The sequence below is a fragment of the Hypomesus transpacificus genome, chromosome 1 (genome assembly GCF_021917145.1).
Source record: "Hypomesus transpacificus isolate Combined female chromosome 1, fHypTra1, whole genome shotgun sequence".
NCBI classification, from domain to species: domain Eukaryota; kingdom Metazoa; phylum Chordata; class Actinopteri; order Osmeriformes; family Osmeridae; genus Hypomesus; species Hypomesus transpacificus.
In genome coordinates, this window is record NC_061060.1 from 5,017,524 (window position 1) to 5,045,079 (window position 27,556).

The following is a 27,556-nucleotide window of genomic DNA, read 5'->3' on the forward strand; positions in this document are numbered from 1 at the left end:
TACACAGTACGCTTGCTTCACACACTCAAAAGCACGTATTCCTCTTTCATCACAAACCGGTTGAGAAATAAATTGTTAAGCGAAAGCGAAAAATTCTTTCAAAATATTGCGTCTGGTTTATCTGTCCTTTGTTTTCCCTATACACCTGCTTTGAGAGACGAATTCAAGTCAAAGTAGTTTATAGATGAGAAAACAGTCGAACAGCAGTTACAATAAATGTATTGTGCTCTGCTGTGCTGCACTGTCCTGGGGTGTCTGTTCACTCTGTTGAGCAGCCTCTGGCCAAGCCCTCCTCTGCCTGTTGCAACAGTGTCTGATTTAGACTGGCACAGGTTTTGAGAGACCTGCATATCAAGAAAACCCCCAAAGACAAAGTAACATGGGTGAGTTATTTTCTGCTGTTAGGGCACAGGAATCTGTATATTTAATATGTGAAGATATTTATCATATTTTGCCATACAGCATTGTATATGTTGAAAGCCTGTTCAAGTTCAAAATAAATACAGGAAACGTGTGAACTCTTTTGTTCCTATTTTAGCGAGTCTTTTTGGCGACATCATGAAAGTGGAAACCAGTGGTGCTTCAGAGAAAACGGCCAAACAAGACAAGCTGTCTGTCAAAGGTGTGTGTGTGTGTGTTGCTTAATCTCAACAAAGCTGTATGCACTTCAATTCCTGCTATGAAAATAGAAGTATCAAAAATGTCCAAAATGCCTCTCAGGGGTGGAGGCATCCCACAAGATGGCGGAAATTGATATGAAGAGAATGAACCAGTACAAGAGCATGGTGCAAACGGTGGGCCTTTCAAAAAGCCTGGATCCGGCCATCATAGCAGGAATCATGTCCAGGGAGTCCCGAGCCGGTGCTGCTCTGGACAACGGCTGGGGAGACCATGGCAACGGCTTTGGTCTTATGCAAGTACGTACTAAGGACTTGCATCTGCACATAGGCTCTGCAAGAAAATAACTGTTCCCGTATTGTAAAATAGAGTAATTACAAACACAATACATATATGAGAAGGCTGAATACACTTTGTTTGTCTGAAAGGCTAATAGAAGGTAGATGGTAGAATAGATTCATAATAACTATAATTATTGTTGTTATTAGTAATACATGAGAAATTATAGAATTGACTCAAGCACACAGTAAAAAGAAACAGACTAATCTAGCCTTTCATGCTACTTTCCCTCCATAGGAGACACATTTATGTATCATTCTCCAACTATGCTGTATATAGTACTATAAATGTGTGGTAAACCTCGTTTCCACAGGTCGACAAGCGTTTCCATAAGCTAGTTGGCGAGTGGGACAGCAAGGAGCATGTGAACCAGGCAACAGGGATTCTTGTTGATTTTATCAACAAAATCCAGAAGAAGTTCCCTAAATGGCCAAAGGAACACCAGCTCAAAGGTACTTTGAGTATTATTTCCCCTTTTCTTGTTCTGCAATGTCACTAGAAAGTGATATGACAGGCTGTAGATCCAGAACTAAATAAGAATGGCCACTGTGTGTCATAAATGCATGCATGCTCAGTGTAGGTTTTTTACAGAAGCCTTAAGTCTTTCTGTTTTGAAGAAATACATATTTCTTTGATTTCTAACTACATAATCTATTTTCTTTTTCAGGGGGAATATCAGCCTACAATGCAGGGGACAAAAATGTCCAAACCTATGAGCGTATGGATGTGGGCACCACCGGGGATGACTATTCCAATGACGTGGTGGCTCGGTCACAGTGGTTCAAAACTCAGGGCTTCTAAAGTTTCCCCAAGCTTCAGTCCTTGATAATGAGAATAGGAGAATAATTGCTAGATATGTTGACTGTACTGCAAAAAAATATATATTCAGTCTCATTTATTCTCTCTACTGGCATGTGATGTAGGCTAATGTTGTGATGATCATGACTCGTTTGAAAGGTTTTTCCCACAATAAAAGATCATGCTTTGTTTATCAATGGCCACTGGAGTGCGCTGTTTTCCTTTAGCAATGTAAAAGTGTGCCACAATGTGCCACCCTTAAACATATATTCAGTCTCTTTAAAATGTGTTATTGTCTTGTAAATCATAATACAATTTTTGATGTAGCTTACTCGAAGTTGCCTATTTAGCGTACGTTTCTTAGAAAATGTAAACTGAAACGGCAGCAACCACTAATACCATGCGCCATATTATCTGCTTTATAAATGAAACATATTGATCCATTTTTGTCGCAATGTTGTGTGTTGGGATGAACATCGCTTGAAAGCGATGTTGTTGGATAAGGGGTAGTTCAGTTAGTTCTCTGCGGAGCAATTAGGCGACTTTGTTTCAGGTCTAGGGGCGGTCCTTTCCTGCAGAGAAACTTCAGTGAGGCACACCAAATTACCCCAATTCACTGATGTCTTGGCACGTCGATGGATGAACGAACATAAAATTTGAAATATTAACCCAGTTCGCAGGTATGTAAACTAAGTATATTTGGAGTTTATTTAGGGTTCTATTACGACCTTAATTTCGCTCAACAGGCGAATGTGTTTTACGTAGTTTTTCGACGACGGTTCTGGTTGATTGGGTTAATTGTTGCGCTTTCGCTGAATTGATCCGTGATCGTGTTACTTGATCAACCTCATGAATTATGCCGTTGACCTGTCATTATCATTCTGTTTAAGTTTACAATATTAAGTATGCAAAATAATAGTGTACAACATCAATTATGTTGTCCCATATGGTAGCCTGATTACATTTTTGTCAGAGCAAGAGGGTCCCTTCGCAGTTAACTTTAATACTTATCAACTCAATGACAGCCAGGTAAATACTGAATCTAGTTCATCTGTGTTAGATCCAACAACACCAGTCATTTAGTTGAAGGCTGAGTCCCAGGTACTCAAAAGTATGTGGGGGGATCATCATTTAGCTTCTGCTCAACTTGGTTCTAGGGTTGATCAGCTGGACAGGGATGTGACATGTAGCTGGTGTGTTTACAGTTGCCCTTCTTTTGTAAATGAGTCCCAGCTGACTGTTGGGGTCAACATAGAACTGGGGTCAGCCACTCGGAGCCTGTCAATGGGCCACCTGGGAACAAGGAACACACACAAGACCAAAACACTGTTAAATTAGCCCCCTGCCCCCCACTCTTATTAGATTATCACCATGCAATCAAACCTTCCAGTTTAATTGGTTGCTCGCTTGCCATATACGCACACAAACTGTGCAGCAAATGAGTTCCCTGTCGGTAAAATGGGCAGACGGTTCCTTTATCAAGCTTTAAAACTCAGCAAGGCTCTTGTGTCGGTGTGGAAGGGAGGAAAGAGAAGTCTGCAGAGAGAGGAGATGGGGTGATCACAGGGGTCAACTCAACTCTAAATGTGTTTAACCAGGAACATAAACGCAGGTACTGGAATTGGATTGTTTGAACTGTGAAAACACAGAGGGGAGTTTAGCGACCACTCAGATGATATGGGGTTTGAGGACATTGTTTCAGACCTGAGTGTCTTTTCAAGAGTGTCTAGTAGTCTTGTATCTCAGTAGAAGACCTGGGTTGCAGTAACACTGCTGACCCAGACTCCGCTGTTGGATATTGGAGGGAGGCTCAGCCCCCCAGCGCTGGGAGCAGAGAGCAGAGAGCAGGGGTATGATTTCAGAGTTATTTACAGTGGAGCATACATGGACTTGATTAGGGCTGGTGCCGCCTAGCCTCCTGCCTCAGACGATGGCTTCCAGATGTGAGCAGACATTCCTAGCCGAACTCCACTCCTCTCCGGCTCTCTGCAGAGGAGAGAAACTCCGCTCCACACTGAAACTCAGGGGTGGACCCGAGAAACCTGAGTCTGGGTGAAGTGTGGACGGGACCAGGAGGATGGGGGTGGACAGGAGGGGGGGTGGGAGGCCTCTAGCTTAACCACAGGCACAGATTTGGCTTTTACCACAAGGAGCCATAGAAATGAGAGTGAGCATGCTGTAGGTAGCTTTTTTTTTTTTTTTTTTTTTACAGCTTTGGCAAATGTCTTTTGATTGAAATTGCAGCACCTTATTCTCAACAGGAAGCTGCACCCTCCACTGTGAATCCGCCTAATACAATGTTCCCAAATGAAAGGTCTACTGTCACTCAGCTAGCGTTAGCTAGCAGCAGCGTGCTTCCTGTGTTAAGGTACCAGACAGACAAGCCTGCTTGGGTTTCTGTCGGAGCTGAGGAGAAATGTTTCAGGAAATACCAACACTGCTTTTTTTAAAGGAGGGAAACTGACCAACATTCCTCCTGGCTTTAAAAACACAGATACATGATAGATGTGTGTTTGAAATTAGTCCACTTACCCTTTATGAATGTAAACATTTTCTGCCTGGAGATTCTGGGCAGATATCCTGGTGGTTATAATATTTGATGTACTACAAAATAACCAATTACTGATGGGCTATTGAAGTCACGTAGACCAATTGATATACTGAGATTCGGTAGATTGAATAGCGTTATGGATACAACATGTTTTAGTTATATATTGTAAACAAATTGCATTCTTCTGTTGAGATTTAATTGTTAGGATATCTGGCGTACATTTGCCTTTCCTTTTACAAGGCTACAAAGTATTCTTATAGACAACCTGACCATGGAATGTCGAAATGAACAAATGAGGTATGTGGCTTATAGGCTTGGATGCTGTCATAGTTTTCAAGAATGCATTCTTGGTTCTGCCTGGGACATAGTGCTGGCTTCTTGGTCATTCAACTCATTTGTTTGATCCAGCTTTACTAGATCTTTCAGGGAACTCCAACAATGAAACGTCTCAGATACATTTCTCAAACACACACCACCAACTTGAATTAAGATATTATATTGAATTATATTCTTATTTTCAAAGGCCATGATAGATTCGGTCATGCAATATTGATTTGATAGAGAATATTGAACTCTGCACGTCAATAACCTTTATTGACATTCTTTCAAGTCGTCATGTCTTCTACGTCCATCAAGACAGATGACTTAAAGTTGTTCCTCGTGGAGACATCTGTTGCTTGTGTTGACTCAGGCACCAGTACTCTATTGGCTGGGCTATTGCATTGTGTCATTTCTGATTGGCTAGAGTAGCAGGACTGACTCCCTAGTCAGGACAATCCCCACATCCCCTCGTGGCTTTATATACACACGCACGTCCACATCCCCTCCACAGTCCACACATAGCTAATTATCACCACCACGTAGGGCAGAATTAAGGAAGGCCTGGGGCTGAGACAATAGGCCCAGCGGGATTCCATCACTTTGGCCTGCCAGACACTCAGTCGGCATCGAGGGGATTAGTCCCTGCGACGGAGGCATTAAGGGAGGGAGGGAGGGAGGGAAGGGAGGGAGGGAAGGGTGTGGGCGGAGGATAGGAAGGGGGGGGGTGGAAAGAGCAGCCTGGGGCAGGCTGCCGGTTTACTTGTGTCCTCCCACTCTGTAGGCTATAGTCTCAAGACAGAAGGACAAGAAACTCTCATCCCTCCAGTCAGCTGTCTCTCTCCCTCTCTCTCCCTATCCTGATACCAGCCCAAGCTCTATTTCTGGTCTGGCTTCTGTGGACTAAAGAAGTTATATTGTGTGTCGGACACTTTGGGCAGTATTTACTTGTGAATACATAACTTTCAAAGGGGTGTTTTGTGCCGGTTGTCATTTGACCCAGAGGATGATCTAGAACTTGGAGTGAAGGGTCTTCTGTATTTCTGGTTGATTTATCCAACAAGGTTGAAACCATGGCTGGGATCTATGGCTGCTTGCGAGGAAACAAGTAAGTTATTTTTCTGGGAGATGCTTTGAGATCGAATTGCTGCTTAAGGACTAGAAGAAGTGTTAACTTTGATTGTATGCCAGCCAGAGTGTTTATTCAAAGTCAGCATGCCCATTCATGGCATTCAACGCTGACTGTCTGCATATGCATGAGCTGTGTAAAAGTGCTTTGTGAGATGGGACACTCGCCCCTTGTATTGTAATATATTTGGATTATATTGATTTGCAAGGTTTTCATGCATGAATGACTTGTTCTCCATGAAACGAGTTGGCAAAACAGGCTTATCCTCCCAATGGCGCTTTCGGCACAAACCCAATAAACTGACATGTATTCAGCTCACTGGTGTTAAGTAAAGTTCACTAGGATGTGTGAATACACTTTTGTGGATTGGAGTAGAAGTGTCTGCTAATCGACAAGGCCTGTACTATGTCTCAGCCATGTGGACTTGAGACTTGCTTTGTTCATGGCTTGTTTAATTGGTGTATCAGTGCCCCATCTCTCCCTGTCTCCTTGTAGTCTCATGACACTGAGACAGTCAGAGCTTTTATAGACCTCTCGCTTAGTTCACTGACCGACTGGGAATAAAGAGAGGGAGAGATGGAGAAAGAGAGTGAGTCAACTCTTTTGAAACAGCTTGAGTCACTGAAATACTGTAACGTTTCACCGGAATTCTTGAGTCTCTTATAAGCAAAGTGTATTATTCACATTCATGCCCTCCTCCACTTCCCTTCAGACAAGTCATGGCCAGTATCAGTTGTGCACCCTACTTCCACCCCACAACAATCTGATGAAACCAGGGCTAGCAGGGAGAACAAGCCAAAGAGAAGATCATTTAGGACTAGACTATGCCTCCCCACACATACTATCGCCCTTTAAAGAGAAACATGTGTACACGATCTGATGACCATGGATAACTTTACTCAATTCCAACCACATTGAGAAATGCAATCCTTTTGGGTGTTAGATATGAGAGACTTTAAAGCGGCAAAACCTGGACTGAATTCACAAACTTTCAAATGAGACTTATTGTTGCCAGGTCTTTTTTGAAATGTTGTCTATGGCTGTGGGCCAATGAACTTGAACCTCTCCCTAAAATGTTCTCTGATAATTTGAAGAGGAAAGAACTGGCATGGGAGATATGGTGCAACATCACCCTGCAGGTCGAACCCATGTCTGAGCGGGTGTGAGCAAGTGTGTCAGGGAGAAGAGAAGATAGTCAGACACTAGTCCTTATATGGCATGCACGGTGGAACACAGCTAATATTATTGCTTGGGTAAGAGGTGCTACAACAAAACTCCAAAACACTCAAGTCAAGTTATCAAATACTAGAAAGTATTTGAGGTGTGTTTTACATCCCATCTTATTCACTGTTGGGACTGTCCTGTTGGGTTCGTAGAACTTTCATTGAACAACTGAATCAAGTGCACCTCTAGTATTTGACTGGATTGCAGTATTTGAGATCAATATTTGCAAAACACCTGGTTTCCCACTAATTTGTGGTCTAATGAACAGTTTTCTGCCTGGACAATCCAAGATAAAGACCTGTAAGGTAGGGTCAACTCTGGGTCATCAACCAGGGTGTGTTTTAAAAAGGCTGGGGTTAAGCCAGACAGTCATTTAGGGATTCTTCTTCACACTGTGTTACTTCTGACACATTTTGTGGAGAATCTAAAGAGAATTGTTTTGATGAAAATGTTTTACTAAACTGTGCTGTAAAGTATATCTGGAAAAGTTGCCACACTTAACTTTTTACTCACTGGAGCTAGACTGTGAAAACGAATGTCTTCCTGAACTCTACAACATTTTCACTTTTCACTTAATAGATTGTAACAAACAACCTCTCATCCATACATCATATATATATATATATATATATATATATATATATATATATATATAAATTGGAAGGGAAATACAGTATTGTGTACATTCCATGAATTTGAGTCATTCCTTTCATATTGAGGTGATGGGTGGAGGAAATACCAAGGGTTTGTGGTTTTGGCCCTCTGGACAATCTTTTAGGTATGTGAGATTTGCTCCTGCCTCTGAACAGCAGTTGTAGTGAAACAGACAGGCCTACTGTAGATCATTATTATCTGGCGACCCTGCTTCAGTCAAAAACAGATGGACTCTATGCAGATGAGGCATACAGTACTGATACAAACCTGCATGGCAACCTTTTCTTCTTCTACATGTGAAGGGGACGTGTGCCAAATCTCACACATACACACACAGCTAACTCTTCAAACAAAATATGTGTAAGTAACACATTTGAACATTTGCTTTGAGGTGGCCATCAGTGCTAGGTAAACAATTGCAAAGTATACTTGTAATTCCTCCAGTTTGTAGTGTGACTTTACAGTGTCTTTACTGGACATGTTTCCCAGCTGTCTCTCACTACACACTCACGCGTCCCATATCCTGTATGTTATTGTGGTCGTCTTCACCACATCGATGTATTTCCCTTTGGTGATAATGATGTTTCCCTACGCTTGAAACGAATGTTTGGAGAATGACCAGGCAAATGCCGTATTCGAATTGAAATTCTTGGTGCTGGACACGCTCTGCCATATACTTGTAAAAGGCTAAATTACAATCAACTTGTATGTTGAATTGCAGAGGAGACTTTCTATGTCTGTCCTTTCCCTCTTCGCCATGTGTATAATTACATTTGCCAGAGGCATCTCTCTCACCAGCTCAAATGAAAGACCTTTAAAACAAACTAGAGTCATATAAACTCACTAACAAGCCTTCCAGTCTCACTGAATGTTTGGCAGTTGGCACAGTTCAGTAACAGTATTCACGTGGGGAGCTCTATTTCAAAATTCTCCACTCTGGCTTCACCTCGTGGATTACAGGGTTGTCCATTCAGCTGTGACCGCTAAGAGGAACGCGCATCGTTGCCGGACGATGATTTAATCACTCCGGTAACCTAGTTAGTTACTGGTTCCCAATGTTTTTTGCAGATGGATTAGACTGATACATGTACTATGAATTGGATTGACTGCACTGTTTTTTGATGCTTGAAGCTTACATTTTCTCGTCGATGTTTTTGTTATTTTATCTCTCTTTGAATTAAAAATATAGTCTCTCCCCAGTGGAACTAAAAAGGATTAGGTTGAGCTTAGACATTATCACACTCTGCCTTGTGTAATGTAAGACAAGATTAGGTAAGTGAAGAAATATGTTTCATATCTCATACTACAAGTCTGGGAAGAATGCCTTTCAAGTTTCTTTGTGATAGTAGAACAAGACAAATCCTAAATACCCTTCCAAACATTTCAGGGAGCATTTTCAGGCCTAGAACAATATGTACTGTCCAGTAGTATGTGCATTTGGGCTCTGACGTTTTGTCAACATCAGCTGTGTGAGACTTAGACCAGATGGTCCTGTTGCGTGTGTGTGTTTAATTTCTTTTTCTGAATGCGTGTACGTGTTTGGTTTGTTCGAGTGATATTGCGTGTGTGCGTATGTGTGCGTCTTCAATCAGGTGGTTGTTAATGCCTGAACACCTCACAGGTCTGTGCAAAGCTAGTCTCCAATGGCATGCTCTATTGCGTAACACAGGTGACACTGCACATCCGGACACTGAGGTACAGAGCACACAGATAGCAGTGCAGCTAGGCTTGATAGGATCTTTAAAACAAGTAAGTAAAAGGTCCCAAAAAAAAGTACTACAAAAAAAACAAATCTGTTATACAGTAATACTTAATAACCAGTAATGGAGAGAAAATTGTTCCACCTTCAACTAAATATGTATTAAGGATCCTTCCTCATAAGGAACTTGGAAATCGCTGTTCCAACACTCCTCTCAAATATCTACTGCTTCTTCAACATGTCTTCTGTTTGTTTAACAAAGTCTTTTCTTTCTGTACTTTGACTCTTCCCTTCCCACCATCACCCTCTTTTCCCTCCTCCTGGTCTGTTCCCACCATCTTTCTCTCTTTTTTTCTCTATCTCTGTCTTCATCTCTGTCTCTCACACACACCCACGCCTCCTGGTCTGTTCCCACCATTTCTCTCTTTCACTCTTACCACTAATTTAACCCCCTCTTTCCCATCTTCCTGTCTCTCCTTCCTCTCGCTCTCCTCCCTAAGTTGAGAGATGAAGCGGAGGACATCATCGCTGGGCTGTAGACTTGCAGGCGGATCCAGGTCAGTTTGTTGATGCTGCTTGACCTCTGGGACCCATGTGCTGCTGGGTAGTGGAGTTGTCCTGGCTACTATCCTGAAGGAGGTTTCCCCTGTGGCTGTTTCCCTCCAGGGGCACAATGTAAACTGGGCCTTGGACAAGACCTTGTTTCAGTGATTGCCATCCATGAGGCGCTTTCCAAGAAACATAGTTTCTATTATCTGTCGTCCAATTCATGAACTAGCTGCATCACCCTTTCAAATTGTATTTCCGAAACATCAGGCTTTATCTCGTTCTTAGAAATCATCCTCATAATGAGTTTGTGTTCTGTATTATTGTAGAGTTTTGTTTTGTTTCTGTGTTGGTGGAATTGTTGCTGTCGCTTGTGTGTGTGTGTGTTTGTAGATGTCTAGATTTCTCTGATAGTATATGGACAAAGAAAAATAACCCTCTTCTCTTGTGAGAGACGAGGGAAATGAATATCTGCTATCAGATGAGATAAGGAAAGGAAAGATGGCTGGCTTCACTGACTGTCTCAACAGACTCCTCATATGAAAGCTTTCGAAATGCATCCTTTGCTCTCTTCTTTGGAGAAATGGGATGTCATATATTCACTTATCCATATGAGACCAGGACGAATTACTCACACCAAATACCTGACAGTGTCATCTACATGAAAGAATCAACTTCAATGGTTGACTTGTTCCATTGGTTTCATTGTGGTACAGAGGGAGCCAATGTCAAGTACTTCCCAACTATTTTAAAGTATTTTAGACCCATAGTGATTCAAGTGTAAATACTGTACTGGTATATATATCTATGATGAGGGCTAGTCCATATTTCACGAGTTAAAGATTTAGAGTTAGCTAGAGCAAGTACACTGAGAAGAGAATGCTGGACTTATTCCTGTAAGGATGTAGATGTGCTTTCTTCTGTCGTGATGAGGAAGATGACTGGGCGTACGTCCACTACCTTCACATTCTGGAATGTTCCTACTCTGTAGCATATACAAACTAGAGCACTAGATCCCTCTATAAACACTTAGTAGACAAATGAGAAACGTTTGGATGAACCATGTCACTGGAGGCTCTTAGAGTATGTGTTGTTGGAAATGTGTTTTTACGTTGTGGTGTTTTTGCAATAGACATTATTGAAAGTAACTTTGCTCTTTATGGCATGGTGTTAGAGTTAATTGAATGTTTATATTTTGAGCATCTATATATCATTAATAGGGCATTATAAAATACCTTTGTCATGGTAATAAAAGTCAAAATAGTGCCTTTTTAGCCTTCATGTTTGATCAATAATGAACTCTTATTGAGTCTTGACGCTGTGCGGGAGGGTTGCAGTAGATGTCACGTACCAACAGGCTTGCACACAGGATGCAGCAGCTGATGTGATGTCATAGCAGGAAGTACAGTACGTACTGTACCCCAGCTGTTTGTCACACAAGCCAGCCTCTGGTTTTTCTCAGGATGGGCTATTTCTGTCTATAAATTACTGTAACATAACAACCTCCTCTGTCTTTGGCGCTTAGGAGGTCTGACACAAGAATATTATAATTTCCACTGCAGTTTATTTTCCCCTGGTTTGTCACTGTCTTGTCACTGTCTCCCTCCTTGACTTGAATAAATAAAAGAAAAGTTGTAAAAGGCCATAATTTATGGAATGCAGTCATTTGGCAAGACCCCAAAAATAGTCAATGAATAAATTAAGATCCTTAACCCCCCACAACCACCACCAGACATCGAACTACAACTGTTATTTTGTGTATGGAAGGTCTGATGGTCATTGACTTAAGACACATATTCCTGTCTCCCAGGAACCAGGGGAGTTAGATTAGAGATTAGATTAGACAGAAATGTAGTTATCCCCACAGGGAAATTGTGGTGCCCTTAGAAACTTAGCAGTCATTGCTTATGTTTGCAGAAGATGAGCTTGAATGACGTAGATGGCAGATGAGAATGGAAAATGAAATGTATCGGGTGTACTTGTCAAGTATGAACCTTTTGGCAAAGTACCTCAAGCCCAACAGTTGAAATAGTTTGAATGTTGATCGTACACAGGTATGGTTCTCTATAATGTTTTCTCTCTTTCTCTCTCTCAATCTCCCTCCCTCCCTCCCCCAGCAGTGACAGCAGCATCATGGCCGCAGGACCACCAGATGTGATGATCACTCAGGACCCAGCAGAAGCCCCAGAAGAATGTCCAGGTAGTTAATCTGAGAAACCGAAAGCTGAAATATTTTACACCTAATGTTGTAGAATAACACATTTTTATTTTTATTGTGTCAAATGGAAACCTAAGGTTTTTTAATTTAAGCAGATGAATAAGAAAAAAAAAAAGATTTTCAGACACATATTTGCAGATTAAAGCAAGCCCATATAAGTACTTGTTTGCAAAAAATATTTGAGTCTGTTTTGACCATGAGCTGCTAGGAGACTACGACTGCCTGACGGGGTTGTACATCCTATCAATCAGATTACGGGGTTGTAGATCCCATCCAATCAGATTATCTAATCAGGGCTGCTTGTAGTTCATAAAGATTACACGACTCTCAATGCTGCATCTGAGAAGTGTTTGAGTGTTGCTGAAATAAGCTTAATAATCTTAAAATAGAAAACACACACATTCCGTCCTGATCGGTTCTATTGTCTCCCTCCAGAATGATGCACTGCTCTCCAGGGATCCAATGTACATACATATTAACAAGAGACTCTTAAAAGAATTATAGTCCGGAAAATTGTACAGCATCAGTCTTTGTCAGCTCCCTAAAGAACCAAATTATTTTCCACTTTTTGTCCACCAACCCTGAACTCTTCCCTTCAGCACCCTGGGAAACAGGAAGTGAGGTCACGGGGGGGGGGGGGACCGGCGCCGGAGGGCTTGGATTGCCTATCTTACATGGGGTGCGGATGTGGATTAGCCATTTTCTTTACAGAGCTGGTCACACTTAAGAGAGGGATGATCCCCTAAAATGGGATTAAATATCTAGCAGGGAGAGGGAGGTGAAGGAGGGGTGTAAATGGAGATTTTTGTCAATGGAAAAGGAGGTTGATCTCTGACTGGAAGCCAGTAGGGGAGCTGGGGAGCTCCAACCCCATGTGATGCCCTGACAGATACCTCATGGGGGAGGAGAGGGTATGACGAGAGGAAGAGGAACAGGAGAAAAGGGAGAGAGGGATGTTTTTGGCTTCAATGTAGATGAACCAAGAGAAGGGAAAGGTTCTTCCCTCACACCTGAAAACTTGCAATCAGATTTCTTTTTGAAAGACCTTGAATAATAAGTACTCTCAGGTTAAGTTATCGGCATTCCTATACATTTAAACATAAAAACATCCAGAAATAGTTCAGGGATCCTGAAACAGCAGCTCAGCTAGTTAACTTTCTCGAGGCAGTTACAGCGGCTGGCCCTGTTTAAGCCCTGTGATGGAGCCAGAGGGTACAGGACATGGAGGATCCAGACCAGGTCTGTAATAGGATCTACAACATGTGAGACACACACAGGATTGTCTCAAGTCTTTATATAGAAAAATAAACAGAGGCTAACTGACACCGACTGCTCTCGCTAATCCGACAATTGTTCCCCTGCCAAAGGTCTTCATCCTAAGATTGTCGTAAGAAGAGGTCACCCTCCTTGATATTGTACAGCTCTGTGGCTCGAGCCAGCTCGACCTTTTGATTTGGGTCTTGGCCTTTGTTTCTTTGACCTTTCTCTTCATGATGTAGCTATTATTACCAAAATAGGCATTGGTGGGTTGTTTACATGTGAAATGTTGTTCAGGAAAAGATATTGGTTAAATATATAACGCATATCATTTGCATGTGTTATTCCATCCATTGTCAACCGCCTATCCGGCTTATATGGCATTTTGTTTATTTAAAAACGACCAACAAAATCTGGTTGCCAGGGGAAGATTTTTTACAGACATATATGCACTGAAAGTGCTTAAAAGGGGAGTTTTTAGTTTTTTCCACTGTGGCGTTAATGCCTTTGAAGACACAGAGAGTTTTACAAGCCAGGTCATTAAGGCTACCAGGGGTTTTACAACCAACACAGGGTCAATTACCATTACCGAAGCTCACAGTACACAACGGCTCATGGTGTTTGTGGTTCACTACCAGGGTTTCACAACATAATACTGTAGGTGGTCCCGGTTCTGGTTGAAGAGCCCAGATACATTGGTTGTACTTATTGTTCTTGAACTCAGAAAATCTGAGTTTTAATCTGCATCTAAAGGGGAAAGAAGAAAGGTTCATACTATGGTTGCTGTAATCAAGAGAATAAAGAAGTATCTCAGTATCTATCATCTCACGTTCCACTTCTATCAGTCAATACAGGAAGTGAACAAATATAGTGCAGGCATTGGAAAACATTTGATGTGAAACACCAGAAGAATAACAGCCATGGAAAGTAACAAAGCTGATGACACTAGTTTAATTTGGATTGAAATGTAAACTGTAAACATGAACTGAAACGTTAACTGACTTTTAAAAACGTAACCTTGCAGGAAAGAAGAAATCAAAGTTCCAGACTTTCAAGAATTTCTTTGTGAAGAAGAAGAGGAAGGAGGCACCGGCTCCAGCAGGCGACACGGTGTTAAAGTCCAGCCAGTCCAGTGACAATGTCAACACACCTGAGACCACCAGCCTCACACGCTCTGAGAAGGACCAGGGCTCAGGGTGACAGAATACACCTTGATAACAACCTTATGTGCATGCTTGCACCACACACACACACACACACACACACGCATACGCATACATACAAACATAATATAGACATTGTTCATATCAACACACACATACATGCCATAACAGACACACTGAAATAGATTTAGACATACACATACACAGTTACACAACAAATCCATTGCGAATGTTCAGTGAAGAGAATGTACATCATGAAACATTTACTTCGCTTTGGATAAAAGCGTCTGCTAAATGAATAAATGTAAATTTACGAAAATCCCATAATTATTCTTGGATCGATCCGATTTGTCAAATACACACAGCTGAGAATACTCTTCAAATGCCTCCCATCAGAGAACCTAAAGGCTCCAGCTGGTTTACAACTATACAATGTTATACACACACATGTATCATAATGCAGGACACAACACTAGGAATTAATATACCCACACAGAAACATGAATAACAAACCTACTGTTTCCCCTCCAATCTTCCATCTGAGTATATTTCTGTTTGGGGCTCAAGTTTTATACCTACTGTTGATGTCCTCCTAAAGAAACCAACAGTGACTCATCCTTCCTGCTACTTGAGGGTTTTTGAACCAACTTTATTAGATTTGTTTCTACATAATCTAATGAAGATAACCCAGTTTCTAGGAAGGTAATGCTTTCTTGTTCAGCAGACTTTTTGGCTGTGGTCTGAGGACAATACTAAAATAAGTAATGTAAGATATAAGTTAAAGAAAAACAAAAGTACACACACTGCTTATTTGGCCACCTTAGTTTGTGACAATGTTTTGATTCGATGTTTTCATCAGGCTAAATACACATAACTGTGAACAGAATAAGTGGTGAATTTTAACTTCCCTTTGTTGATACAATCACTTAACTGGTACTTTTTGTTTTCCTCTTCCTGTCTCCCACAGGTCAAAGATTAACATGGGCAGCAAGGCCCTGTCACATGACAGTGTCTTTGTTTCTGATTCGCCATCATCGGTGGAAAAGGAGGGGTTGGGTGCCTCACAGGACAGTATACATGGGAAAGTCAAATCTCTGCAGGTAGGTCATCAGTAGAAATCACAAGAGTTTGAAAAACATTTCAAGAATTAACCCAAATACGCGAACATAACAGAATAAAATTAAAAAGTTGATAGAACACAATGTTTCTTGAAACTACTTATTGTCTTTAATTTTCTCACTATCAGTTTACAATCTGTCAACAAAAGAATGCAACTTCTTTCTCAACCTTCTTGGCCTCCAAGATGTAGCCACACACACATTGATAACGTGGTACATAGTTGGTGTGAGTTACATTAAGTGAAAGCAGTATGTGTCCAGTCACTCCCAGCTATCTGACATTCAACTCTTAATCTGTATTGGAGCTGGCACTCTGCGGTGTATTATTAGCCATCTTGCGGCTAAGCCTCAGCTCACTGGTTGCAAGCTGGTTGCTAGCTAAACCCTCCAGGCTCAACCCCTGCTCAACCTGGGGTGCCCCAGACAAGATGCACCGTCACAGGGGTTTGAGGATGCGTGTCTTGGTTTGTAGCGCTGATGCGGTCGAGGTGGATGGTTCGCCTCTTTATCAAGCGTCGTTTCCTGAGACGCTAACTGAAATACCGCTATGAGACTGTGAGTGACTTCTTGGTCTGTTCAGGTCAGCCCTTCTGTCTTAGGTGACCTGGGTTTAATTCCTGGTATGACATATTACCTCAGGAGTGGGGAGGAGTGTCTGCTGCTAGGCTAACTAGGCCTAAGGTCCTATTACCTGGAAAGTGAAGGCACAGTCCCAGTCTGCCAAAGACTGTATGCCAAGTCTAGGTGATCACAGACAGCACATTCAAAGAATAGCCACAAACGAGTGTCTAAGGATAACTGAAAGAACCCCACAGTAGGGGAGTGCCTCATCCAGACAACAAGATTACTTCCATAATTGGCTAACTTTAAGAAATCAGATATAGCTTGTTGTTTTCCAGATTAGTTGTTCTTGGTGGATTACAGCTACAATGTTGTAGACATGTTTCGTTGTCAGTCATTTACATTTATTAATTTAGCAGACGCTTTTATCCTAAGCGACTTCCAAGAGAGAGCTTTACAAAGTCATACACATGTTGGACATTTTGGAAGCTGGCCTACTAGATCACTTTGAATGGGATAACAGAAAGAGAGAATGTGTGTTAGAAGGAGAGCCGGCAAGGAGGTGAAGGTGGGGAGGCATGAGAGAGAGCGGGGGAGGCAAGGGAGGAGGAGGAGGGACGAGGACAGAGGTGACGGTGCCCTTGAATGATTGTTCCGAGCTATCTGGCGCAGGCTGACTAAGCTCACACAGATAAACACGCCGTGAGGTTTGTGTTTCTGTGACTCTTGACGCCCAGACACGCACATTGTATCAAGTAAAGTACTTGGAAGTATTGTAAGTGCATGTAATCTAACTTTGTGTCATATATTATTTACTACTTATTAACTGAGAGTGAGGTCATGCCGGGAAATATCAAACTGAGGCTAGAATAGACCGAGCGAGACGTATAGACCGAGCGATAGCGAGGTTGATGCAGCAAAGCCGCGTATGGCATTTTTAGCTCTTTTCATTTTGTAAATGAAACTAAATGGTAGGCTAATTGTAGCTAGCTCTTAAGTCTTCTCACGGTGTGTTTCAGGTTATGCCTAGCAACCAATTACTTTTGATAGAAAGCGGACGACACGGTTCTGCTAAAAGGGCTTTAATTCCAACACAAATAACGACTATTTTAGAAAGTTAACTATTTATTTGTCGCTGTTGATGTCTTCAGTATCGTCTGGATAGTGAATATGACAGTACTAGTCTAGTCTTCGTCTAGTATCCGTATCAGACCGCAGACCGGCGATGAGGTCAATACGCGGCTGGCGTGACTACATTATTATGTCGTTGCCATATAATAATTGCAAATATTGTTAAATACGCAATGGTAAGTCACTTCATCTTGGCCACGCAGTAGTCTGAAAAATTGAATCAAAAGTGCAAACTAAAGCAAATTCTAAGTATTGTAATAGTGTTTGTATGGGACTTGATGAAGATCAGTCTTAAAGAGCAAGCTTGTTCTATCTCCACAGCTTCAGTTGAAGCAGGCCATTCGTCTGGGCTCCCCTCCCTCTCTGATGTGTATGAAGAGAGCCGATGATGGGGGAGCCGTGTCGGAGGACGATGGTCTACCCTGCAGCCCCCCCGAATACTCCACCCTGCACACCGTCATGACCAAAGGCTCCCATAAGGTAGGAGCACCATCCATCTAGACAGGGTAAAGCAGAGTAGAGTACTATAGAGTACAATAAAGTAGTATAGTCCTCATTAAGTACTCATCAATGATGCAAACCTATTTTTGTAAAAAGATTTAAAAAATAAAACGCAAATGTATTTTCAACATTTTGAAACTTTTGGTAGAAAATATTTTTAAAACCTTTAAAAACTTGTATTCCAAAACTTTTTTCGAACCTTTAGACTTTTGTTACTACAGCCACACCAAGAATTGTGCCCCACCATGAAACAAGCAAGACAATTGTGTATTTTATTATGTATGTATTCACATTGGAATTCAGACATTGATTTAAGCCCCACGACTATGGAGTACTTAAATAGTGTTGCAAATATTGTAGATCAGAATGTAAAAATGCAAAAACACAAGAATTAACATTTTGGGACAGGCCAAGTTCAGTTTGGAACGGTTCATTTTGCACTTCGGGACAGTACTGGGAAGGTGAGGAAAAAGATTTGTTAGGAGCCCACATCTGTTACACCCACACCCTAACATGTCTGGACAAACATCCAGACACACCCGTAGCTTTCAACACAGGTTATTGGCGCACAGCCCAGTGTAGACCTGCAGACACAGCACAGTGGATACCTGCAGACACAGCACAGACCTGCAGACACAGCACAGACCTGCAGACACAGCACAGTGTAGACCTGCAGACACAGCACAGCGTAGACCTGCAGACACAGCACAGTGTAGACCTGCAGACACAGCACAGTGTAGACCCGCAGACACAGCACAGTGTAGACCTGCAGACACAACACAGTGTAGACCTGCAGACACAGCATAGACCCGCAGACACAGCACAGTGTAGACCTGCAGACACAACACAGTGTAGACCTGCAGACACAGTGTAGACCCGCAGACACAGCACAGTGTAGACCCGCAGACACAGCATAGACCCGCAGACACAGCACAGTGTAGACCTGCAGACACAGTGTAGACCCGCAGACACAGCACAGTGGAGACCTGCAGACAAAGCACAGTGGAGACCTGCAGACACAGCACAGTGTAGACCTGCAGACACAGCACAGTGGAGACCTGCAGACACAGCACAGTGGAGACCTGCAGACACATCCCAACCCACCGTCCTTGAGGGAGTTTCCATTGTACACAGAATGCACACATACACCTGCGCCCAACTGCTGAGTGGTAGTTGAACGATAATGTTTTCCTCTTCTCTCTCCTCTGCCGTCAGTCCTTCAACCTGGTGCAGAGAAACAGCTCCCTGAGCCTCGAGGGTACAGACAGTGATGACGACCAGGTATCTTCTCTCAAAATGTCTCCTCTTCTAAGCATTCACACTTTGGGATCATTGTAAAAGGAGTCTTTTTTTTTTTTTTAAGTGAGCATTGTCTACACACGTGGTGTGATGAGCGAGTGTGTTTGTATCAAACCCTATACATGTGAACCATGAATATCAAACTACTCCCTTTAAATGACTCGGCTCCTCCGGAAACACCCTTTTCATGCTGTTTTTTTCTGAGAAGTGCAAGTGACTCACAGTGACACAGGGTGAGGAAATGGGATTTCAACAGCCAATTGGCCGCCCCCCCCCCCCCCCCCCCCCCCCCCCTCATCTGTTATTGCCAAAGGGAAACAAATTAGCCGGAAGCAAAATTGGTCACATCGAGGTCAAAGCAAGCAACAGTGCAAGAGAAAAATCACTCAGGTCTCAACTTTATTCAAAGTGTTCACCTTTATATTATGGGTCCTTGTATAATGTAGAACTTTTCAGACGAGAGGCGGGTCCTCTTGACTGACTGGCAGGAAGTGGATTCAGAAGAGGGGTTTCCTGCTGTAAGGGGACTAAGGTGTTTGGACTATGTCCAGAAATACTCTGCATTCTTGCTCGCTTGCTCAAGCTCATGAGTTGCTTTCGGCAACAACAAAAAAATCCAAGGTTTTATCAACAATTAAGATGGTTTCGTGTACATTACAGAGTGTGTTGATAGTCTAACATTGATTCATTTAGACTAATACTGTTGATACAGACTCACTATCTACTGTAACTCTTATGTACGCATACCTGGTTGAAGATTTATGTTTAAAGTTTGGGTTAATCAGTATTTAGTTGAACGTTTGTTCGTTGATTATCTACAGGACAGTATATAGGGTTAGATATCCGAAAGTAGTAGTGTGAATCTTTTTATTCTGTAAGGTTTAGGACCATGAGGCAGGCACTGCTTGTATAGTGGGAGATGCCTCATGAACACTAACTTCATGTACGCAGCTTCTTTGGTTGCATGTGAGTAATCAAATGTAATAACAGCCACAATAACGGATCTGTTACTTGAAGTAAACAAGCATCAGTGATGGTTTGTGAGGCAGGGACTTCACCCGGGTAATGTTTCAGGCCAGATTGCATGCTCCTTACAATGGGACCATTGAAAATTCATGCATTCATCCTCGAACGTTAAAAGCATATGTTTTCGTTTCGGAAAGATACTGGATTGAATGGGATCTGCAGATAAACGTTAATGATCTTCTCACATTGTAAACAGAAATGCCTTGAAGGGAGGTGACACCTGCTATTTTCTCAGAATGTCAATGTTTTTTTTGTGGTGAAGGCAGGACAGAAAGTTCTAAAGTACCGATACCACTCTGCACTCTCGTCCAGATATCATGGGATAACAAGGAAGACTTGACGGGAGGGGGAGGGGGAGGGGGAGGGGGGAGCACTCAGAACTGTTATATTATAAAAGACACGGTAACTCTCACACACACAGATGCTCTTGTTTGTTCGTATATCTCCAAATAGTTGTCATGTGCCGTGTGTGTGCTCCCAGCTGCACCACGAGCCGGAACCACCCAGAAGCGCTTATCCAAGCCTTATAAGGAAGTGTCCTGCTGTTTGACCTCTTCCAGGAACCTAGGAAGAGAGAGCCTTCTCCCCCATCATCTCCTCTCCTTCCTCCTCTCATTTCATCTTATCTTTCCCATCTCCTCCCTTCTCCGCTCTTCTTTTCCCCACACTCGGAACACTCCCACCACAAATGTCCCTCTGCTGATGTGAGGCTAAAGACAAGCATGTCCTTCTGCAGTGTTCCTGCAGGATGTATTGTCTGACTGTGTGAGTGTGGGTTCGCTGTGTTAAGGTTAGGCTTTGTCTTCCGTGCGGTCTGAATGCATTCCATTGGTTTCCTGAGGCAGCCAGGCCGTCTGCAGTAGATCGGGGGGGGGGGGGGTACTTCTTTGCTATGGGCCAGAGTTTGCCAAGCCCTGCCTGGCTCCACACCAACCCGCCTGCTCCCCCCCACACTGTATAATGTTCATTGAAACGACTCTGGATACAGTACCAAAGTAAAAAGGTTTAGGGCAAGACATCCTAGGAATAAAGGGAGCCTTCTAAGCCAACGTTAGAATACTCTGTGCGACTGTAGTCCTGCTTGTGACATCGTTTGATGATCAGGTTGTCCTTATATCTGGCCTGGTCTCTTTTTTTGTCCTGTAAAAAAATAAAATAAAATACATGTGCCTGTTTTTAGTATCCCCAGTAGTGTCGCCGCCTCATATATGCGCACAGTGACCATTAGCGCACATGACCCTCGTTAACTCGTTAGCACCTGGTCTGTTACCGCTAAAGCACTTATTGTTTCTGTTTATGGTCGGTGACCTATGACATTCTAATCAGTCCCATAGAAGGAATGCCTTGCGGGCACCTGTGTTTGGGCTTACAATACGGTGGACCATTACATATGAAATGCTCTTATTGAGTGATAAAACAACTCTATACTACAATGTGTTTAAAGTGATGGTAGATTCTGAGGGTAGAGGCAACTTAAAAATGTCAAGATCCAAGCCTGCCCAACTCCCTCACTTCCTTACTCCCTGCCTGCCTGCCTTCCCGGCGGACATCACTGCAGTCAGTGTGTTTATACTGAAGGCGGACAGGAGGACAGGGTGAGAGATGGTTCCGACAATGGCTGACCCTGACTGAGTGTTTGTTCAGCTGGGCTCTCATCTCTCCTCCTCTCCTTTCTCCTCTTCTCTCTCCTCTCTAGAGCTCTCCTCTCATCCTGAGGCAAAGACAGAGTTACAACCTACAGTCCTCTCAGTCTCGAGGGTTGGTGTGCTAGTGTAACAAACTGTGACTCTAGACATCCATCATTGTTTTTTAGTTTCTATTCTGTTGTCCTGTCGTTTATATCAGACTCTGCACAAGGGAATGGAAAACGCTGTTTCGTTCTGGGAGTTTTGGTTATTGGTCATTCCTCTGATTGAAAGTTGGACCATACTGTGTGAAATGGTTTAAGGTGTTGTTGGATGGGATACATCTGTCTAGTATGAAAGGTATTACTACTCTCACTTACCCCCCCCCCCCCCCCTCTCTGTCTCTCTCTCCAGTTGTCATGTGACCCAGGCTCCAGGTCCATCAGTCCCCTGGTGGTCCCAGCAGCAGACTTCAGCCAGCCTGCCAGTCCCACGGTGTGCCTGGACAACACGGCCGCTAAACACCGCCTCGCGCTCCGTCACCACGCCTGCACCAAGAGGAAACCCACCACCGTAAGGCACACGTGCACACGTGCACACGCATCCAGTACGCGTGGTGCAGGATGCATTTTACAGTATGCACGTTAAGTCTGTTGGGAGGGGGTGGGGGGGGGGAGTTATGTGTATGTGTTTCTATGTCTATCTCATACACTCACTAACTTAATAGATTACATTGTGAAATGTTTATCAATTGAGTCATGTTTGTTTCTCTCTGTGTGCAGAGGGTTGAGTGCCGGTCAGAAAGAGACTCCTTCCAGGAAGAGAGACTGAGTGTTTCTATCCCAGAGTCTGTAGACGAGGGAGAAGAAGAAGGTGTGTATTTAGTCTAAATTTATTCAAAGTAGTTAACTAATACAGAAGATAAATAGATTCCAGATTTTCTGTATTACTATGAAATATAGTATATAATGACAAGTATGAAGATAAGTGCATATGTGATTAAAAGCGCTTCTGTTCAGTCAATCTGTTAGACATGATTATTTTAACAACTGCATTGTAGCTGTGCTGCCCACTGCTCTGACAAATTGTGTGTGTGTGTGTGTGTGTGTGGTGCTGTGTGTTTGTGTGTGTGTGTGTGGTGCTGTGTGTGTGTGTGTGTGCTGCTGTGTGTGCTCCAGACGTGGACAGTGACCAGGCCAAAGCCCCTGCCACGGATGAGGAGGCTGAAGATGAGCAGACGGATTCCAAACAATCCCAGCATGCTTCGGCAGAGCCGCCCCCGCCGGCTGATACCGAGGACGAGCTGGGGGCCGGACAGGAAGTTTCTCACGGCCAGGATGCCCCCCCTTCCTCCTCCTCCCCCTCCCCCTCCCCACAGCGGGATGAGTCCGACTCGGAGGAATGTCTCCCGGCAGAGCCCCATCCCAAGACCCTGTCTCAGCCTCCCTCCCTGCCCAGCTCCAGGGCCTCTTCTGTGGACTGCCTGGCCTCGCTGGAGACCCCTGCTGGAGACTTCCTGCTCGAGGCTGGAGGGGCTGGTGGGGAGCAGGAGGAGGAGAGCTCCCTGCTCCAGGAGGTGCTGAGCTCCCTCAGGGGCCCCCTTTCCTCCTCCCTGGGGCTGGAAACCGAGGGTGGGGTCTTGGTGATGCAAGAAGAGGCGAATGAGGAGCAGGAGGAGCATGGGAAAGTGGAGGAGGAGGACGAGAGGGAGGTGGATGATCTGTCCTGTGGCCTTGACGTCTTGAACACATCCTCTGACTCTCTAGCCAAACCATGTGACCCCCTGTCTCCACCCTCAGACTCGCCCCTACAGGAAGACGCCACTGCCCTCAGGGACGGACCTCGGTCTCCCGATGAGTCACGCGAGGACCTCAAAACAGCAGAGTCGGAGGATGAGGAGGATGTCGGCGATGAGGAAGAGGAGCCGGTGGTAGATCGCTTCCAACCACAGGAGGAGAAGCTGGACAGTGCTGAAGAAACCAGCGAGAACAGCACCGAAGATGAAAAGCCCACACCCTTCACGAAGGAGTGGAACGAAGGAGAGAGTCAAGAAAAGGGGGAGGAAGAGGAGGCGCCGGACGCAGCGGAAGACGTGCAAGAAAGACACGAGGAAGAGGAGGAGATTGAGGAGGACGAGGAGGAGGAGGCGCTGGAAGGAGAAGAGGAGGAAGAAGAGGATGTATGTGAGGAGAGGAAGGAAGAGGAGGAGATTGAGGAGGATTCAGAACCAGCAGAGAAGACGGTCGTTTTGGACCCCGAAGAAGAGGAGAAGAAAGAAGACGAAGGTGTACACTGTGGTACTGAAGTGGAGCAACAGCCAGCGGAGATGACTGACCTGGTCATCGTTAAAGACAAACCAGAGAGCCTGACTGACCTGTCAGAAGCCCTACTCACACACCAGTCATCCCTTGACGAAACGATCACAGCCCAAACAATGATGGAAGCAAACGTTCCAGGAGCACCCGTTGTGGACCAAACCGTTGTGAACAATTCAGAGGTAGACCAGAATGTTTTGGACCAATCAGCCATAGACCAACCAGTCATGGACCAGACAGTTGTGGAACCTAGCTGTGACCCCTCCTCTTCAGAGCCCGAACACCAATCCGATGCCCTCCCACCAAGCGAAGAGGAGGAGGTTAGTTTGACCCCTACCCAGACCAGCACCGGTACCAAATCGACTCTGTTTTCCTTCAGCTCTGAGCAGATCTCCGGGCAGCCCTTGCAAGCCCCAGAGGATGCTGGGAAAGTGCCTGGTGCTTCTGAGCAGGGTAAAGGCATCCGGTTCACCATCGCCCCCGCCTGGCAGAGGACCCTCCCAGGAGGAACAGCCCCCAAAGACGATCCTCCCTCTCTGTCCGCCTCCCCCTCGCTCTCTCCCTCCTCCCCCTCGCTCTCTCCCGCCTCCCCCTCGCTCTCTCCCTCCTCCCCCTCGCTCTCTCCCTCCTCCTGCTCCTTCTCTCCCTCCCCCGCCTTCTCTCCCTCCCCTGTCCCCGCCGCCCCTGCCAGCTCCTTAACCACACCCGGGCTTGGCGAAGCGGTGTCGGCAGGGAAGCGAGATGGTCCCGTCCGAGCTGAACCGACAAACCTGGCGAAACCTGAAGTAAATACTAGTCCTCTGAGAACCCCGACCCCTGTGGCGGCAGGAGACGCGACAGCTGCAGGTCGACCGGCCAGAGACCTCCCGCCTCAGGAGGAAGCGAACCCAGAGAACCCTTTCGGCGTGCGCCTCAGAAAGACGTCCACCTCAGCTCTGCTCCGCTACGCCTCCGTGTCGGAGAGCGACGCCCCTGCGCCGGAGGTCGCACCCCCCGCTCGCTCCGCAGAACAAACAAAAAGACCCGCCCCCGATCCTCCGGCCCAGCCAATCAGCAGCAAGCCTGCCTTACCCAGGAAGCCAGAGCTGCAGGGAGAGAGCGGGGGGAAAACCAGGAGAATGCCAGGTAAGCAGCGCCCTGTTCTGAGCATTCAGTGTGTCCGTCTATCCTATTCCTTGTTGTAAGATCTAACATAGCAATGCTTTTAGTTGTATTCATGTCGCCTGGTTCCTGTTGGATAACTTGTGTTATGGAACTGGAGAGTGCTCTCTCTCAACTCTAAAGGCATGAAGTACCTTTGTATTGGTTCCTTTTTACTTAATCATGAGCCTAACCAAGTTAGGCTGCTGGGGTTCAATTATTGTAAGGTGTCTACCAGCAGAGGTTTCAACGGTCCTGGGTTGGGTTTCAGAACCGATCGTGTCCAGAGTGCCTAGTGGAGGTTCCGAGTCTCCCAGCTGGATCCACATGGCCAGACAGAAGCAGCGTGTCTTCAAGGAGAACTCTGTGGAGGAAGCCCAGGAGAGGACTATAGAGAAGGTGGCCACACAGGGTTTTGTCTTTGTTTATAAATAAAATGAATGTCAATCAAATGTAAATGTAACGTCTGATTGATTGATAGTGAAATGCAATGGGGGTCATCCTTTGACCTCACTGCATTAGAAGGAGGGTGGAAGGAGAAAGTGCATTTCTGATTATTATCTATGATATTCCATTAGAGACACTTGCTGTGTTCGTTCCAGGTTTGGTGACATTCACATATACATTCCGTCATAAGTTACATATATTTGATATTCTTTTCTATACTTCTCTTCAAGGAGGTCCCTGAGAAGGAGCCCATTCCTGTTCTTTCCAGTCCTATCAAAGACCATGCCAAGCCTGGAGGGTCTCCCATTAAAGGTTAGATTCATATTTTTGGCATAGACACACACACTCCTAAACTTGCAAATAAACATTCCAATGTTTACTCACAAAAAGAGAGACTCGTCTCAATCAGTTCCTTTCAGAGGGATTTTGGTCCACAAAGGAGAATCATGTACATATGACTGCCCCCATGGGGTATGTTAGAGTGGTAGAATGTGCCCTTGACAGTTGAATTTAAAGCTGCCAAGTTCTTTTCTGAACTTCCTTGCTTTCCTCCAGCTCAAGTTTGATTGACATGGTTTGACACAATTGGCCGAGTAGGAAGGCCTGCCTCGCCAAAGGTGATTTGTAGGAACAGGATTGCTGGAACATAATTGGCTGAAAAGTAGTCGGCTCCTCCCAAATTTGAAATTGACCCACTAGCAGTCAGCTGTCTGTGTTGCTAAACAACAGTCATAGTGCTTACTCAACATGTTTATAGCACTATTCTGTTTTACTGATCTTACTTATTGCACCTTTACACTGTTGAGATGTCTTTTCTCCAGAAAATGCTGTATAATAATGACAGTTTAGGCTCATAAACAACCTTTACATTTAGATAGAATATGTAGTTACTAAATGCTAGTACGATGGCAATGATAGGACCAGACAGGTGACACACATCAATCATTCATTTCAGTGAGCTCTTCTCTGGAGACATCCAAGGCAGCTGTGACGGATAGGGAGGGGAGGAAAGCCCTGACCTCACCTGGCCCCCCAGCCGTGGCCCAGAAACCCACACAGCCCCAGCCTGGGCCCCCGGCCTCGTCCCCCAAAGCTCAACCCCCCCAGCCCTGCACTCAGGCACCATTGTCCCAGAGAGCCATGTCCCCCTCAGCCACACTCCCCCAGGATGAGCCCCCCTGGCTTGCTCTGGCCAAGAAGAAAGCCAAAGCCTGGAGTGAGATGCCTCAGATCGTCCAATGAGGAACGGGCGTCACACGCTAACTGTCTGTCCTGTCTCTTATGTCTGTCCACTGATGGACCAGAATGCATTTGCACACTGATATATATATATATATATATATATATGTATATGTAGGGATATATTGCGATATATCTCTCTAACATACCTTTCTTCCACTTTGCTATATCGTACAGTCATACACTCAAGCCTCTGATTGGATGGGTGTCATATGATGTCACAGGCCCCTCTGATAATGTGTATGTGAAAGAAAGAGAGCGAGAGGTCAGATGACATCATATGATAAGACATGAATTGAACTGAATTGAAGCTGTGTGTCTTTAAATATGACAAACCAGTAAGTCTTAATGTGTTTCTTTGTTTTAATTTCTCTTTGCCAGTCATTTTGGACGAAGACTAAACCTGTAATGTCAGTGTTACATATGTGTGAAGCGTCAAAAGTGTATCATCATTGGTCAATACAGACCTACCTTAAATCTCCAGTAGCCTTGGGTCAAAAACGATTGGCAAATTGGGTGCACTTTGGCTATAAACGGTAAAAGCCAAAAGTCCTAAAAGGGTTCCAAAGATTTACTGTGAGGTAAATCAAATGCACCTAAAATGTTTGGTCAATGTAGTTGACCCAGTTCTGGTCCTTGG

General features: G+C 44.3%; 2 protein-coding genes across 2 annotated transcripts; both read left to right on the forward strand.

Moving 5' to 3' along the window:
• The first annotated feature begins 149 nt into the window (after positions 1-149).
• Positions 150-1,958, forward strand: lygl1 (lysozyme g-like 1). The gene is made up of 5 exons (XM_047031616.1): positions 150-383; positions 539-622; positions 721-917; positions 1,271-1,409; positions 1,625-1,958. Exons 1-5 carry the CDS (start codon positions 380-382, stop codon positions 1,756-1,758), a joined length of 558 nt encoding a protein of 185 aa, XP_046887572.1. The 5' UTR covers positions 150-379; the 3' UTR covers positions 1,759-1,958.
• Positions 1,959-5,398: 3,440 nt separating this feature from the next.
• zgc:66433 (uncharacterized protein LOC321250 homolog) lies at positions 5,399-27,018 on the forward strand. The gene is made up of 12 exons (XM_047031729.1): positions 5,399-5,732; positions 11,994-12,076; positions 14,376-14,547; positions 15,482-15,614; positions 17,646-17,804; positions 19,041-19,106; positions 22,190-22,348; positions 22,558-22,648; positions 22,954-25,215; positions 25,502-25,629; positions 25,908-25,989; positions 26,633-27,018. The coding sequence occupies exons 1-12, from the start codon at positions 5,698-5,700 to the stop codon at positions 26,917-26,919; spliced, it is 3,657 nt and encodes a 1,218-aa protein (XP_046887685.1). The 5' UTR covers positions 5,399-5,697; the 3' UTR covers positions 26,920-27,018.
• Positions 27,019-27,556: the final 538 nt, after the last annotated feature.

Bases quoted from the DNA above. Each gene is read 5' to 3' on its own strand.
- lygl1 (XM_047031616.1), top strand. The intron at 623-720 runs GTGTGTGTGTGT...AATGCCTCTCAG, and splicing joins AGACAAGCTGTCTGTCAAAG to GGGTGGAGGCATCCCACAAG. The intron at 1,410-1,624 runs GTACTTTGAGTA...TTTCTTTTTCAG, and splicing joins AAAGGAACACCAGCTCAAAG to GGGGAATATCAGCCTACAAT.
- zgc:66433 (XM_047031729.1), top strand. From the start codon at position 5,698: ATGGCTGGGATCTATGGCTGCTTGCGAGGAAACAA. The intron at 14,548-15,481 runs GTGACAGAATAC...TGTCTCCCACAG, and splicing joins GAGAAGGACCAGGGCTCAGG to GTCAAAGATTAACATGGGCA. The intron at 25,990-26,632 runs GTTAGATTCATA...CATTCATTTCAG, and splicing joins TGGAGGGTCTCCCATTAAAG to TGAGCTCTTCTCTGGAGACA.